This window comes from Chiloscyllium plagiosum, chromosome 5 (genome assembly GCF_004010195.1).
Source record: "Chiloscyllium plagiosum isolate BGI_BamShark_2017 chromosome 5, ASM401019v2, whole genome shotgun sequence".
NCBI lineage: Eukaryota > Metazoa > Chordata > Chondrichthyes > Orectolobiformes > Hemiscylliidae > Chiloscyllium > Chiloscyllium plagiosum.
The window spans coordinates 64,313,191-64,328,428 of record NC_057714.1 but is presented as its reverse complement, the minus strand read 5'-3'; the positions used below and the strand labels follow the sequence as shown (position 1 = coordinate 64,328,428).

At 39.5% G+C, this 15,238-nt stretch overlaps 1 protein-coding gene across 2 annotated transcripts in view; it reads left to right on the top strand.

Moving 5' to 3' along the window:
• LOC122549938 (DNA-binding protein SATB1) overlaps window positions 1–15,238 on the top strand; it is a 94,443-nt gene that overhangs the window by 32,508 nt on the left and 46,697 nt on the right. For both annotated transcript variants that reach the window (XM_043690208.1, XM_043690210.1), the window contains exon 4: window positions 2,506–2,661. In XM_043690208.1, the coding sequence (XP_043546143.1) occupies window positions 2,506–2,661 (156 nt within the window). The remainder of the gene's footprint in view (window positions 1–2,505; window positions 2,662–15,238) is intronic.

Sequence of the window (15,238 nt, the reverse complement as noted above, 5' to 3'; positions counted from 1 at the left end):
GCAGCATCCGAGGAGCAAGAGAATCAATGTTTCAGGCATAAGCCGTCCTGATGAAGAGCTTATGCTTGAAACGTTGATTCTCCTGCTCCTTCGTTGCTGCCTGACCTGGTGTGCCTTTCCAGCAACACACTCTTCGACTTTGATCTCCAGCATCTGCAGTGCTCACTCTCTCCTATTATGGACAGAGGATTGGTAATTAACTAACAAGAAACAGACAGTTGGGATAAATTAATCATTTTCAAACTGGCAAACTAACTAATAGTGTGCCACAGGATCAGAGCTGGGCTTAAACTAGTTATGAAAAATATTAATGATTAGATGAAGGGACAAACTCTTGTTGCTGATGATATAAAGATAGAAAAGCAAGTTGTGAGGAGGACAGAAAGAGACTACAAAGGGAATTAGATAGGTAAGTGAGCAGACAGATATTGACAGATTGAGCATAATGTTAGAAAAGGTGACATTATCTGCTTCGACAGGACTAGATAAGCAAAATAATATTTAAATGAAAAGAGACTGCAGAATTCTGCAATACAGGAGGTTCTTGGTGTCTCTTTACATTAATCACAAATATTTGCATGCAAGTACTTATGAAGACAAATGGAATATTGGCTTTTATTGCAAGAGAAGGACGAATGAAACTAGGGACGCCTTATTACAGCTCTATAGAGCATTGGTGAGATCATATCTTGAGTACTATGTCGAGTCTTTGTCTCCTTACTTTAAAAAGGATATACTCATTAGTATATCTTAGCTAGGTTACTGGATGCAGTTCTGGAATACACATTATAGGAGGGATGTGTTAGCACTGGAGAGAACGCAGAGGAAATTTACCAGGCTGTTACCTGTGCTGGACAGTTTCATTTATGAAGAGCGATTAGACAGACTGGGGTTGATTTTTTTAAAGCAGAGTAGATGATGCGGAGCACTGATAGAATACTCAGGAAGAAACGTTGCCCTTTGATGAAGGGATCAGTGACTGGGGACAAAGCTTTAAGGTAAGGGGCAGAAGCTTTAGAGGGGATATGAGAAAAAAAGTCTTCATTCAGAGAGTGGTGCGAATCTGAAACTCACTATCAGTCAGGATGTAGAGGCAAAAACTCTCACAATATTTAAGAAGTATTTAGATGTACACTTGAAATGCTAAGGCATACAAGGCTATGGGCTAAGTTCTGGAAAATGGGATTGAAATAGATGGCTGGGTTTTTTTACTGTCGTTGATGCAATGGACCAAAAGACTTTTTCTGTGCTATAGATCTCTATGACTCTATTGCTGCATTGGTAGCAATTTATATAAAATTCATGAGACTGATTTCCAGACTGAAGAGGTTGTTTTATGAGGAAGGATTGAGTGGGTTGAACCAGTCCTTATTGGAGTTTAAATGACTGAGAGCTGATGGCTCTGGAGTTGATCTCATTCCCATTCATTAAGCAGCGAAAAATAAAACCTGTGTTCCTGTTCCTGAATACTCTCCATTAATCCCTGTTCAAGGTACATGGATATCAATGGGACAGGATCTACCTGGTCAAGTTACCTGCTAGTTCCCACTTTCAAGACTTATAAATAAATATGGCCATACACAAGTTTTCAAAGAGTGGCAGCATGCAGAAAGCCCTGGCCAGGCCTCATTAGGTTCAGAGGAAGAAAACGGTAACAAAATTGCCAGTGTGGCAAAAAGTAAAAGTGTTGGTGACTGTTCAAGTAACACCTTGTGAATTTTTATTTAATTGATCCCCGTAGTCCATATCAAACTGATTATTTAGTTCACGGATTTGTTTCATGTGAGATTTAATGGAAGAGGAGGGGAAATATTTTTGACATTCTTATAAAATGTTCTTGATTCTTGGATCAGTGATCAGGAACCTTCTTATGCTTATTAAGAAATCTTGCTTTGTTTTAAACTGTTCTCTGCTGTATTGTTTTCTGTAGTAGCTCCTGTTCAATGTTATAAAGAAGATTTTGATCCTTTACTTAGTCTTAATCTTGTAATCATTAATTAGAAGAGATGCCTTGCCCTAGTTTTAGCTTTCAAAGAATTACCTGATAATTTCAGTGGCAGTAGTGTCAATGTTTAAGCAGCAAAATGTCAAGAGAACTTCAGTAAACAAATGCATTTCAGTAAGGCAACATATGAATGCAAAGTATCCTTTTAATCTGTGAGAGTAAATAGGTTTCATTGCACAGTATACCAATAATTAATCGGTAATCAGTGAATTACAGAAAGCATATGCAAATCATAATTTGAGAAGTGATGTCTCATTCTGAAAGTACTTAAATGTATTTAGGAATTGTCCTCTCCCACAGACTTTAGGAAGAAATGTACTGGTAATGCTGAGTTCCAGATAACCACCATAATTCACTCAAGCTTGTGCTTTTTGTAAGTTATGTGTATTTTATATTAGTGGAAGAATCCCATTAACACATTATCAGCAGGGAGATATCCCCTTTCTGTTTAAACTTCTTTCTTATAGTATATTATTAACTGAGATTAAACCTTTATCTAGGTCAAAACGTCCTCCATTACAACTGAATGGAATGGTAAATCGGAAGGCTGTGCACTTAATATTAATGCTTCCATTTACGATGAGATTCAGCAGGAAATGAAGAGGGCCAAAGTGTCCCAAGCATTATTTGCTAAGGTTGCAGCAACAAAGAGCCAGGTAAGAAATAGGTGCAGTCTGCTTGTACTGCAAAGATCATTTCTGATATGCACAGACTAATTGACCATCGTACAGAACCTTTGCTGTTTAGTCATTTATATTATAAGAAAGGTCTTTTGGCACATAATGCTCATAGGTGAAAGTAATTGTGAATGGAATATATTTGCCTTATTCGTCAAAAGCAAATTTAATGTAGTTTATGTTTTATATTGTTACATTTATTTTTACTGCTTTGATTATAGAAATGACAATTTGCAATGTAACCATAAACAGTTTTAATAGATTTGTACGATATTCTTCAGTCCACTATTTTGATAGAGGAGAACTATAGATTATCTTTGCAAGTGGGAAGATGGGTTAATATGGCTCAGGGACTTGGTCATGATTTGCTAATGGCTTTTTAATTGTTAATATCAGTGAGAAAAATAGGATTGTGCTCGTGCTTCTCTTTAGTTGGAATACTTTCACCTGACCAGCAATCTAGGTGGGTGTCAAAACTTACTGAGGGTATCCAGTTTTTTTGAGGGAAACCACTCTTAGGAGTCAGAACTGAAAGTTTCTGGTAAAGTGTCAAGAGTTCAAGAATCACTGAAGTAGCTCTTGCATGTTAGTTCTTTATTTTATGTTCCACATGTGGACCTTCAATGCAGGAAATTGTTAGTTTGGCTCAGTTGGTGGCACTCATCTCTGAGTTCAGTCTTGGGAATGTCTTTTAAACTGATACCTTTACACAATTCTGAGCGAGTATTGGACTGCTGTCTTTTAGAGGACATGTTTATTCTAAGGCCTTCTGTCTATTCAGATGGATGCAAATGTTGGAAGGAGAGTACAAAGTTGTCCTAGATATCTTTCTTTCTTTAGTTAGCCCCACTAAAGACAGGTTAATCAGTCAGTCATTTGTTTTTATGATATCCTCAAACAAATTGACCATCATGCAGAACATACACTGTGTAGTCACTTCTATTATGAAAAGAAAGGTTGTTTCAGAGCAGAAAATGCTTGATTTGGATATTATAAAGAGTAGTTGCGAGCCAAGTAGTTTTGCTACATTTGTGGCTGCCAGTCGTTCATCAAAAAGCAAATTTAATGTAGTTTTCTATTTTTTTTTAAAGGGTTACTTTTATTTTTATCATTTGATTATAAAAATGACCATTTTCAATGTTACATCATATAGATTTTAGTGGTTTTGTCTGACAGTCTTCTGCCTGCTAGTTTAGTGCAGGAGAGCATATCTGTTTGAATGATTGCAGCGTCTTTCAAATCTGCTTTTGGTATTTCCTGCATCATCAAGAATGATGATGACTGACAGTAATTAAAAGTAACTTATGTGGATGTAAAGTGCTTTGGGACATCTTAAGCATACAATAAGGTGCTATGTAAATGCAAACTTAACCTACGTTTCATGATCAATAAGAAATATAACAGTAATACTTCGTTGATATTGTTATTATTAATTTGCTTTAACATATTCAGCATATTATTGTTTGTTTCCAATACATAACTGAAAGCACACAACATTTGCTCCTTCTTCATTTATTGATCTTATATTTATTTGTTCTGCAGTATGTATGATAGGGCAATGACCAAGCAGCGATACTTATTAATTGAAGGTAATGAATATGTTGCGAACAGGTTTTAAGCATTATAGCAAAGAATATTATCAACAGTCCCAGCTAAAATGGTAGAACCATTTGCAGATTGGGAAAGTGAATGCTGAGGAGGTCTTGTCAAGGCTCTTGCCCACAATCACAGTTTTAAATCCCACCTCCAGGGTTCCCAAACAACTAGGCAGGGTGGTTGGGATGACATGTTCATTCTGTGATCAGATGGATTTCCTGGCATGGGTTATAAATGCTGACCAGCTCTTGGATGTTTGAGACTGAAGCAGCTTCAGAATTGTACAGACCACCTGAGCATTCTGTCTTCCACATCTCTCACTCTACAGCGTATTGTTGTTTGGAGATTTGAGGTGCTGCAGGGAGGTGACCTATCCAAAGGACAGGAAGAAAGGGCCAGCCTCAGTCTCTCAAAACAAGTAGGCATTGTGAAAGGTGAATGTCACCAGCAAAAATGTGGTCCCTCTAACCTGGTGACACTGTGCCAACATGACTCAGGAACTTAGGTCCGAATGGCAGATAATTTCCAAAATACATTAAGAACCCTGCAGTTTGACATTGCCACCCTTCCTCAGGACAATGCAGCACATATATCTTTACCTCTCTTTACAGACAACTTCTCACATCCCATCTGAGCAGTAAACACTTTCACTATATATTGCCCTTTTACCTTCTTGTACCCATTCCTCACAGCCACTCTGTAAAAATGGTGTCCTTCCCTCTTCTCCAAACAAGCTCAAACCCTCCACTTTCTCACCTTTTAAGAAAAGACATAACTTGGTGAGAGGCAGAAATCTTGATTTTTTGGGGAAGGGTGTAGAGGTGCAGTTCTGTCATGACAAGCACATTAATTAAAGACTACCTGCCCCTGGGATAAGAAGGTCTAATTCCAGGAGACTGCACATGTTTGCAGTAATCTGTCTTGAGAGGCTGAAGCACTGGTTCATTTTCAGTCATGTTGAGGAAACTGATTCTCTGCTTATTTACGCTGTGTTGAGAGGTCTCAACTCCCCCCAGGTAAAGCTTGATGTCCATGATCTTTGCCCTGTCTTGTTTGATGTGGCAGAGGAGTAAGCAACTCCAGGTATTGACCCTGCTCATGTTGTTGACAGTGACTTTGCCCCTTTTGCACCTCATCAGAGGTGACAGAGATACAACAGATAGGCAGCAAGCCTTGAAGGAGACTGAAAGCAGGGCAGTGCAACCAAAGGTTAATGAAGTTCGAGACAAGGAGTTGGTAATCCCAGATGATATTGTTTGAGAGAAAACTTTAAACAGCAGTCTTTCTAATGGCCATCGTGGGAACTGTTCATTGTAAATGATCAATTTGCCACTTCATCAGAAGGAGTTTTTTCCTATTGACCACTCTGATGAGTTTCTGACAGACCATGACACCAGTACTCTGTTTGGAAAATCCCCAAAACTAAAGGTTAAAGTAATTCTTCTTTCTTTGTAAGTAGCTTATTTTCCTGAGAGATCCAAATGAGTTCTATGCTTGCTTCAGTACCAGCCTAGTGAGGCCCTGAAGAAGGTAGGATTAGATTAGATTAGATTACTTTACAGTGTGGAAACAGGCCCTTCGGCCCAATAAGTCCACACCGACCCACTGAAGCGCAACCCACCCATACCCCTACATTTACCCCTTACCTAACACTACGGACAATTTAGCATGGCCAATTCACCTGACCTGCACATCTTTGGACTGTGGGAGGAAACCGGAACACCAGGAGGAAACCCACGCAGACACGAGGAGAATGTGCAAACTCCACACAGTCAGTCGCCTGAGGCGGGAATTGAACCTGGGTCTCTGACGCTGTGAGGTAGCAGTGCTAACCACTGTGCCACCGTTCCGCCCATAAGGATGAAGTTGGGTTCCTGATAATTTCAGAAACAAAAACAAAAGTTGCTGGAAAAGCTCAGCAACATCTGTCAGCATCTGTCAGCATCATCCTGGATGGATTCAAAGCACGAGGGATGAAACTTGAGTTGGAATTCATGTGGGGTGAGTCAAACTGGCAGCAGTCACTGAGGAATGTGATGTGGCTGTGGAAGTGAGTTCCAGCAAATACCTGGTCAAATACCAGAAGCGACAGTGAAATTAATGTTGGTGGACAAGAAAAAAGATTTGATTGGAAATCCCATCAGAGAGAGGAGAGAGGACCTGTTGAGCTTTTCCAGCAACTTCTGTTTTCGTTTCTGATTTTCAGCATCTGCAGTTCTTTCGGTCCTGGTAATTTCAGGCCATTTAACTTCCCACCTTCACCTGAACCTATCTGCACTTGGCTGTAAAAAACAAAATTCGCAGTGTTTGGTGATTGAATTTTTTCTTATGGTGACCATTTTCAGATGCAAAAGAATGAAACCTAAGAATGCAAGCTGCTGGAGTATTCCTTCAGTTCAAGTCCATGTCAGATAGTAACCATAAAAGTCATGCAGGCTATAGCATAAGGCTATTTTAGAGTCAGAATGCACCTACAGTAAACTGAAAAAAAAACACAAAGGAATAAGTCAGAACAATGATCTTCATAAAAATATATTTTGTTCGTTATTTGTCTAACAATTAAATAATGTCAATAAACACAGGAATGTTAACCATCAAGGTACAGGCATAACAGAAACACATGTGGCTGTAATGGTGTTTGTGTGTGTCCAATAATATAAAGTGAGCTGAATTTGCAAGTTGTCCATTGTTTAAGTATTGTTACTCAATACCAATGACTGTACACATTGTGGATGTTAGGCCTCAGTAACTCTTGAATGAAAAGAGAGTTTTGGAAAATGCCTCCAACGACACTATTCATTCTCTTCAAGAAAGCCCATATGAATAGTATTTTGATAGAATCTGCGGAAGGGATGGGTGATACCATAGCTTGAAATCCTGCATGAATTGCTACTTTATATTATTCTGGCAATTTACAGTATATTGACTGCACTATTTATCACCAGTGAATGTAAACATAGTTATAGCACTCATGGGGTATATAGCACATAATCAGTGATATAGCAGAGTACACAGCAGAGAAGTAAAATTATCATTTTTGTTTTTGCTAAGAGCAAGGATACTGCTTCGTAAAGGATTTGACAACATCAGGCATTACCTGTAACTGTTTATATAGCAACGCAGATATATTTCTTTGGAGACATATCTGTTCAGAAAGGGAGCCATTATATAAATGAATTATATTTCATGGGGAAGGAGGGTATGTGTATCACTTGCTGAATGAATATACAGTCTGCCACAAAACACACCCAGAGTTAGAACTCCAGTATCAAAGGGAGGTTTCTACGTATTGAAGATTTATGTGTGGTTTACTTCCTTCCATTAGAGTACTGTGGTAAAGCCTTATCGCCTGTCTTTTGTCCACTTTAATGGAACATGTCTTTCAAATGTCTGCCATGGAACATTAGATAAATTCAGTGCCACCTGTCAGATCTTGCCTTGAATTGCCAATAATGTGGACATGATGGAAACATATATCTTTTGCAGGACAACAGATCATGAAGGGTTTCAGAGTTCACCGAGAAGTCAAAATAATCTGCTTGCAGAGATCTAGTGCTTCATCAGTCTTAGCTTTTGACAAAAGCCTGAAGCAAAAATGAAAACATGCCCTCTTAATGCAGTCAAGAATTTTGAAGTTCAAACAGAAACCCCCTGCCAATACAGTGACTCCCATTACAGGCATACTCCTGGTCCCAATGAAAATTTAGCATTCATGCTTGAGATGCACTTCCATCAATGGAAACTTCGGAGCAATCTTCCCTCAGTAGCTGTTTCTCTGGAAAATCATTTAAAAGTGGCAAATCAATGTCTTGGTTTTGGCACTGAAGTTTAAGGGGACAATTGGGCATTTATAACATGATCAATAAATTCAAGGCTGTGTGCATTGTAAGATTGGAAGGTATATTTAGCACTGAGATGCTAGTTTAGTCCATTTTTATGGTATGCTTATAACCAAGTATTGTGGTTTCAGAGTTGTAGAATTAGAAAAAAAGTGCCTTATTCAACCTTCGAAGCGGTGAAAATATTTATGGTGATAACTCAACAGGAAGAGAGACACATTATGTTTTCTATAACCATGTGAAACTATATTAAATAAGCTGAACATTGATTGGTTTTTTGTTTATAATGGATTGTGCTTATTCAGAAAATAGGAATATCAAATATGGTACAAGCATGTATTTAAAGGTATACTAATTATAAAACATGGAAATTTCATAAGTGTTGAATCTCAATATTTTCTATATATTGGCAACTAATAATTCTTTTAATGGATGTTAATCATAAAATATTGAAACATCCTTGAATTAACCAGTATAATCTTCTCATTTTGTATCAAATTATTGTTCCCTTTGAAGATTGATATTCTTTAAGGCTGCCCTGATGAGCACAAGCTGAAAAACTTCAACAGGATGTCTATTTTTTTGCAAAACTCCAGTTGCATGCTACCAAACAACTATTTGTGTTTGCTTTTGTTCAAAGTATTTCAAATTCTGGAGAAATGCTGGAGAACAAAATGCTGGAGAAACTCAGCAGATTGGGCAGTATCGGTGGACAGAGACAGAAAAATAGGATGAAGAAGAAGAAAAATTATTGGAACTGAAATGTTAACTCAGATTTTCTCTCCAGGTGGTGCCAGACTTGCCAGGCTTCCTGAGCATGTTCTGCAGCTGCTTTTTCACCTATCTCTTTCTTTGCTCATGCCTTCTTGTGACAGGGTTAGACAGGAAGGGGAGTCTCAATTTCTCGCAATATGCAGCAAAATCCAACAATTTTTCCAATGTGTTTTGGAATGTATTGAAACATCAACCTTTTCTCTCCACTGAGAATCGTTTTAGCAGTTTAAGGAGTCTAAAATATTGTTGAATTAGGACTTGCTGCCCTGTGGCCTCATTGCAATGTGTTACTAGTGCAATATGCAGCTTTTTAATCAAGGAACAAGATTATGCAGGAGTACCAGCTAATTTCAATACACTATTCTTCTATTCTACCTCATCACTTAAACAAACGATTGGTACATTCAAAGTTGTTAGCTGCTCGTTATCAATAACTGGTACATTCTCTATGGCAGTACCTCTGCCAAACGGAATCCACTTGTCAATCAACTAGCACTCCCTTTTCAAACTGAATATGTGCTGTTTTCCCTTCCTATTGCGTGCAAGACAGAAAACTTTACCAAAAAGTATTTTTTCTTCTCTAGAATACTCATTCTGTGCCACCAAATGACTATTTGTGCGACTGAGTGTTAGTACCAGTTAAGGAGAGGAATGGCCCAATTGGTATTATCTCTAGTGTATTAATCCAGAAATTCAGCTAATGTTCTGGGGCCTGGGTCCAAACCCCATCACAGCAGATAGTGGAATTTCAACTCATCACATAAATCTGTAATTAAAAATCTACTGTTGACCATGACACCATTGTCGATTGTCAGAAAATCCCATCTAGCTCACTATAGAATAGATTTGCTTCGATATGGAAACAAGCCATTCGGCCTAACAAGTCCACACCAACCCTCCGAAGATCATCCTACCCATACCCATCCCTCTACCCTAACCTTGTAACACTACATTTCCCATGGCTAATGCACCTAACCCATACATCCCTGAACACTGTGGGTAATTTAATATGGCCAATCTATCTAACCTTCGCATCTTTGGACTGTGGGAGGAAACCAGTGCACCCAAAGGAAACCCACGCAGACACGGGGAGAATGTGCAAACTCCAAACAGACAGTCGCCCGAGACCGGGATCGAATCTGGGTCCTTGGCACTGTGAGGCAGCAGTGCTAACCACTAATGTCCTTCAGGGCAGGAAATCTTCCATCCTCACCTGGTCTGGCCTACATGGGACTCCCGATCCCAACTGCCCTCTGAAATAGCTTAGCAAGCCATTCATTGTACCAATCGCTATGAAGTCTCAACAAAGAAATGAAACTGGATGGACCACCTGGCATCGACTTTGGCAGAAGACAATGGCAGAAACAGCCCTGTCGACCCTGCAAAGTCCTCCTCACTAACATCTGGGGGCTAGTGCCAAATTTGGGAGAGCTGTCTCACACGTCAAGCAACAGTAAGACAGTCTTACCGCAAATTCAACCCAAACTCTGGGTCAGATATGTAGATGATACCTTTGTAATCATTAAAAACACAGAAATAGAGAACACACACCGGATCATCAACGCCACACTCACAGGAATCCGATTCACTAGAGAGGAAGAAAAGGACAACCAACTCCTATTCCTAGATGTGATGGTACAGAGAACACCGAACGGAGAATTCACCACAAAGGTATACAGGAAAGCCACACACACAGACCAAGTCCTAAACTACGAAAGCAACCACCCCAACACACACAAAAGAAGTTGCGTCAAGACATTGTTCAAAAGGGCCACAACACACTGCAGTACACCAGAACTGCAAAGAGAGGAAGAAGAACACGTATACAAGGTATTCGCCAAAAACGGATATCCCCGCAATTTCATCAACAGATGCCTAATGGAAAGACAACGGAATGAGGACATGCCACAACCCAAAGGACTAGCCACACTACCATACATCAAAAACATTTCCGAATTGACAGCCAGACTACTGCGACCACTAGGACTCATAACATGACACAAACCGACAGCCACTCTCAGACAACAACTCACCAGGACGAAGGACCCGATACCCAGCATGAGCAAAACCAATGTAGTGTACAAAATCCCATGCAAGGACTGCACAAAACACTATATAGGACAAACAGGAAGACAGCTAACGATCCGCATCCATGAACACCAACTAGCCACGAAACGACATGACCAGCTATCCTTAGTAGCCACACACTCGGATGACAAGCAACATGAGTTCGACTGGGACAACACCACTATTATAGGACAAGCCAAACAGAGAACAGCCAGGGAATTCCTGGAGGCATGGCACTCATCCACAGATTCAATCAATAAGCACATCGACCTGGACCCAATATACCGGCCACTGCAGAAGACAGCTGGAACTGACAACTGGAAGCGGCAGATACAAATCACTATAAATGCCGGAGGAAACATCACAGAAGCGCTTCACAGGAGGCTCCCAAACACTGAGGATGTCACCTAGACGGGATGAAACGTCTGCAACACAAATTCCCAGCTCGGCGAACAGAACCACAACAATGAGCACCCGAGCCACAAATCTTCTCCCAAACTTTGAATATATATATACAGCAGCTACAGGAGCAGTTAAGAGGCTTTGAATACTGTGGTGAGAAACTCACCTCTTGACTCTCCAAAGTCTGTCTGCCATCTACAAGGCACAAGTCAGGAGTGTGATGAAATACTTCCCACTTGCCTGAATGGATGCAGCTCCAGCAACATTCCAGAAGCTTGACACCATCCAGGGCACAGCATGATTGGCACTACATCCTCAAACATGCACTCTCTCTACCATTGACACTTGGTAACAGCAGTGGGTACTGTCTGCAAGATGCACCACAGAAGTTTACCAAAGATTCATGGATCACACCTTCCAAACCCATGACTGCTTCCATCTAGAAGGGCAAGGACAGCAGATACATGGGAATGCCACTACCTGCAAGGTGCCCTCCAAGCCACTTGCCTCCCTGACTTAAAAATGCATCACCATTTCTTCAGTGATGCTGGATCAAAATCCTGGAATTCTGTCTCTAAAGGCATTGTGGGTCAACCACAGCAGGTGGACTGTAGCAATTCAAGAAGGCAGCTCACCACCACCTTCTCAAGGGCAAGTAGGGATTGGCAATAAATGTTGGCCAGCCAGGGACATCCATGTCCCACAAGTGAATAAAAAATGTCCACATGGAAAGAATTCAGGGTAGATGAGCCAGATTTTGAGTAATATCTTAAGATACTACTTAAGAGAGTAGAGTACAAAGAGTGGCAGAGAATAAACAGAGTGAATTTGAAAGCTTAGAGCTTTGTCAGCTGAAGGCATGGCTGCCACTGGTGGAGCAATTTAAATCAAGGACGCTGAAGTTGCTACAGTTGGAGGATCATAGGCACCTTAGAAGGTTGTAGAGTTGGAGGCGATTATTGAGATAATGAGGTGTCAGACCATGGAGAAACTTGGGAAAAGATATGAGTTTTAAAATTGAGGCATTGCTTAACAGTGAATCAGTGAGCACAGAGGTGATGGCTACTGGGTTTGGATGATGTCAGATTTACTGAGGGCAGAACATGTGACCTTGGCATAGAATGTTGGCTAAGTCAGTCATTTCCTCTGCTCTGAGAAATGCACAAGTACTGTGCTCATGTTGCTGTTCCATGGCAAAGCTTAATTCGGTACAAGGTGCTCCAACAGTTTTTTTTTGTTATTCCTCTGTGCAGCACACTACACACTGATACCAACTATTGGTAAATGGAAGTTGGGAAAAAAAAAGAATTACTGTCATTAGATAGTTAGTGAGACACCATCACAATAATGGAACATGGAAGTCATCCAGTAAAACGTGTCAGTGGTCAGTCATGTTGGCTCTGCTTCACTGGAATTTTTAAAATATGGTTGCTAAGAACTGTTGGAGAGATCAAGGAATGGTATAATTTCAAATGTGGGACTCTGAAGTGATGTATCCAGGGTTTCCTGTCATTGATGGTAGTGTTTGCCCTAAGTACTGAGCAGAATAGCTCAACACAGAATTAGAATGCTAAGCAGATGTTACTGAGTAGAAAATTAAAACCTAAAAGTATGTAAATAAAGGTAAAACAAGATATTTGAATCATTGGAATAAGGAAATGTATGTGGCATGGTCAACAATCAGATATACTTATTGAAGATTTCAGTTACTTCTGAGAACCTTGTCAACATCAACTTTCAGTGAAGGTGATTGGCAAACCAGTTGTGTGAAATGTTCAGTCATGTGGTGTGGAAATAAAGATTAGGTTTTTCAAAAGCCATTAAAAAAACACTTCACCATCTTAAATGTTATTGCCTATAGAAAATCTGTTGCTATGTGGTCTGACATTTAACTTGTAGGAAAAATTTTATTACAACTCCACAAATTGAATTCTACAATGAAAAACTGAAGTTACTCAGCAGAAATGTACAATGAATGCAGAGGAAATCTGGATTCTCTCAACTTCTGGCTTCTCATAACTCAAATTTCTAATGGTGTGGGTGGCACAGTTTTGCCTTTTATAAACCACATATTACTAACACCCACAGTTTTTTTTCTAGGAATAAAACTGATATTGCTGTTTTTACAGGGAGGGAGGGACTTAATAGATATTAGTAACAGAAACATCCAAGTAGGAGGTAACAAGAAGACTCCGGCTGCCATTCATCTATTAACACCCCAATGTAAAAGTTGTGGGTTTATTTTGCATAATTGGTGTTAGCTGAAAGTAATCAAAACCTGGTAACTGTTTGCCAATAGACCACATTCCTGATCTCCAGAGCAGCAGCATGAGTCCTGGTCCCGAGAGAACTTTTCCGTCAAAATCATTTGACATAGTCTGGAAAAGTTTAGTCAATTCTCTACTGAGCCAGCAGTGAAGAGATTCAGATTAACTTTAACTGTATATTGCATCAAGTGGGATAAAGAACTTGTCATGATGGTCTCTGGTTTTGGAAATGGACCACCCTGTTTCAGTAACTGAAATCTTGCCCTTTCCTTTGGAGAGATTACTGGTTGAACTATCTCATCCAGGCTGAAATGGTGGCTGTTTCAACAGACAAAAAGTGGGGGACTAGTCTGAGCAATTAATAAAACAAATAAAATTGTTGGAAATTGTTTTTGCATTTTGTAATTTTCAAAATATAAATTTCATTGTGATGTAACAATCTGTGCTTTTGGCAAAATAAGTTAGCTTTTTAGGCAGTATTTTGCTGTATAATAAGGTGTCTAATCCTTATTACTGGTTTGTTGATGCAAAAACTCCTTTAAATTGACCATTTCAACACATGGTTTCCCTTGAAACTAGCTGTGATAATTAGCATGGGTCTAATGAGACAGAATGTCACTGATCCTGTGCTGAACTGTTGTGTATCAACGCCACAGACAGGAACTGTCAAGCCTGCCATCTGTGACAAGTCCTGTGCAGGCCTGGCATGTTAAAATTATAGGCTTGAGCATGCTCACTAGAGTGTGATGAACCAATGGCTTATCTTCATCTTTGCAAAAGCTGTGTTGCATATTTTTTTCCTCTGGCAGACCACACAGGGGCTTGTTCTGAAGAACATTTTCACTAATCTGATCAGTCAGCCAAATACTTCGGGAAAACTGCTTTAATGATCCACTAATTACCACAAGTCAATATGAACTATATTATTAGTCTGAGGGAAAATATTCCATTAGGTCTCCCCCTTGGGAGTTCCTCTGCTTTGTGATGTCACAGAGTCATAGCCCCTTCTTGTAATTAATTTTATTTACACACGCAGACTCAGAAGGTCACACCTGCACAACCCAAGTCAACCAGGGAGCTGGTGGCACTCGGGTTTAATCAGATCTGTCATAATTACCATTATGCATGTTTCTGACACATACTGTGAAATATTTCAATTTAACTGCCGCTAACAGAAGAACCAGATGTACTATGAGTACGGCAGCACTGGAAATATTATTCCTAAAGATAAGCTTTCCCTTTCCTCTGTAGTTAATGTGCCACAGTAGCTGAAATATCCAGTAAATTATGATCTTGAAAGCAGAGTAGGGTTGATAACAGCCGATTAGACAGTTTAACCACAAACAGCTTGTTCATTTTTCAGAAATGCAAACCACATGTTCCAAATAATTGTATTTCCTGTATTTTTATAAGTTTTATTACTTTTGCTTTCTATGCTACTGTTTTCCTTCCTCCTTTTTTGTGTTACATTTATCTTTTAAAATTCTTGGATAGAATAAAAGCTGATGACTTTGGTTAACCCTTTGAGTTTGTGAAGTATACTTTCCGCACCCTTTCTATTAGGTAAATTTGGTTATTCATAGAATATGACTAATGGAGAATTGTCTTTGT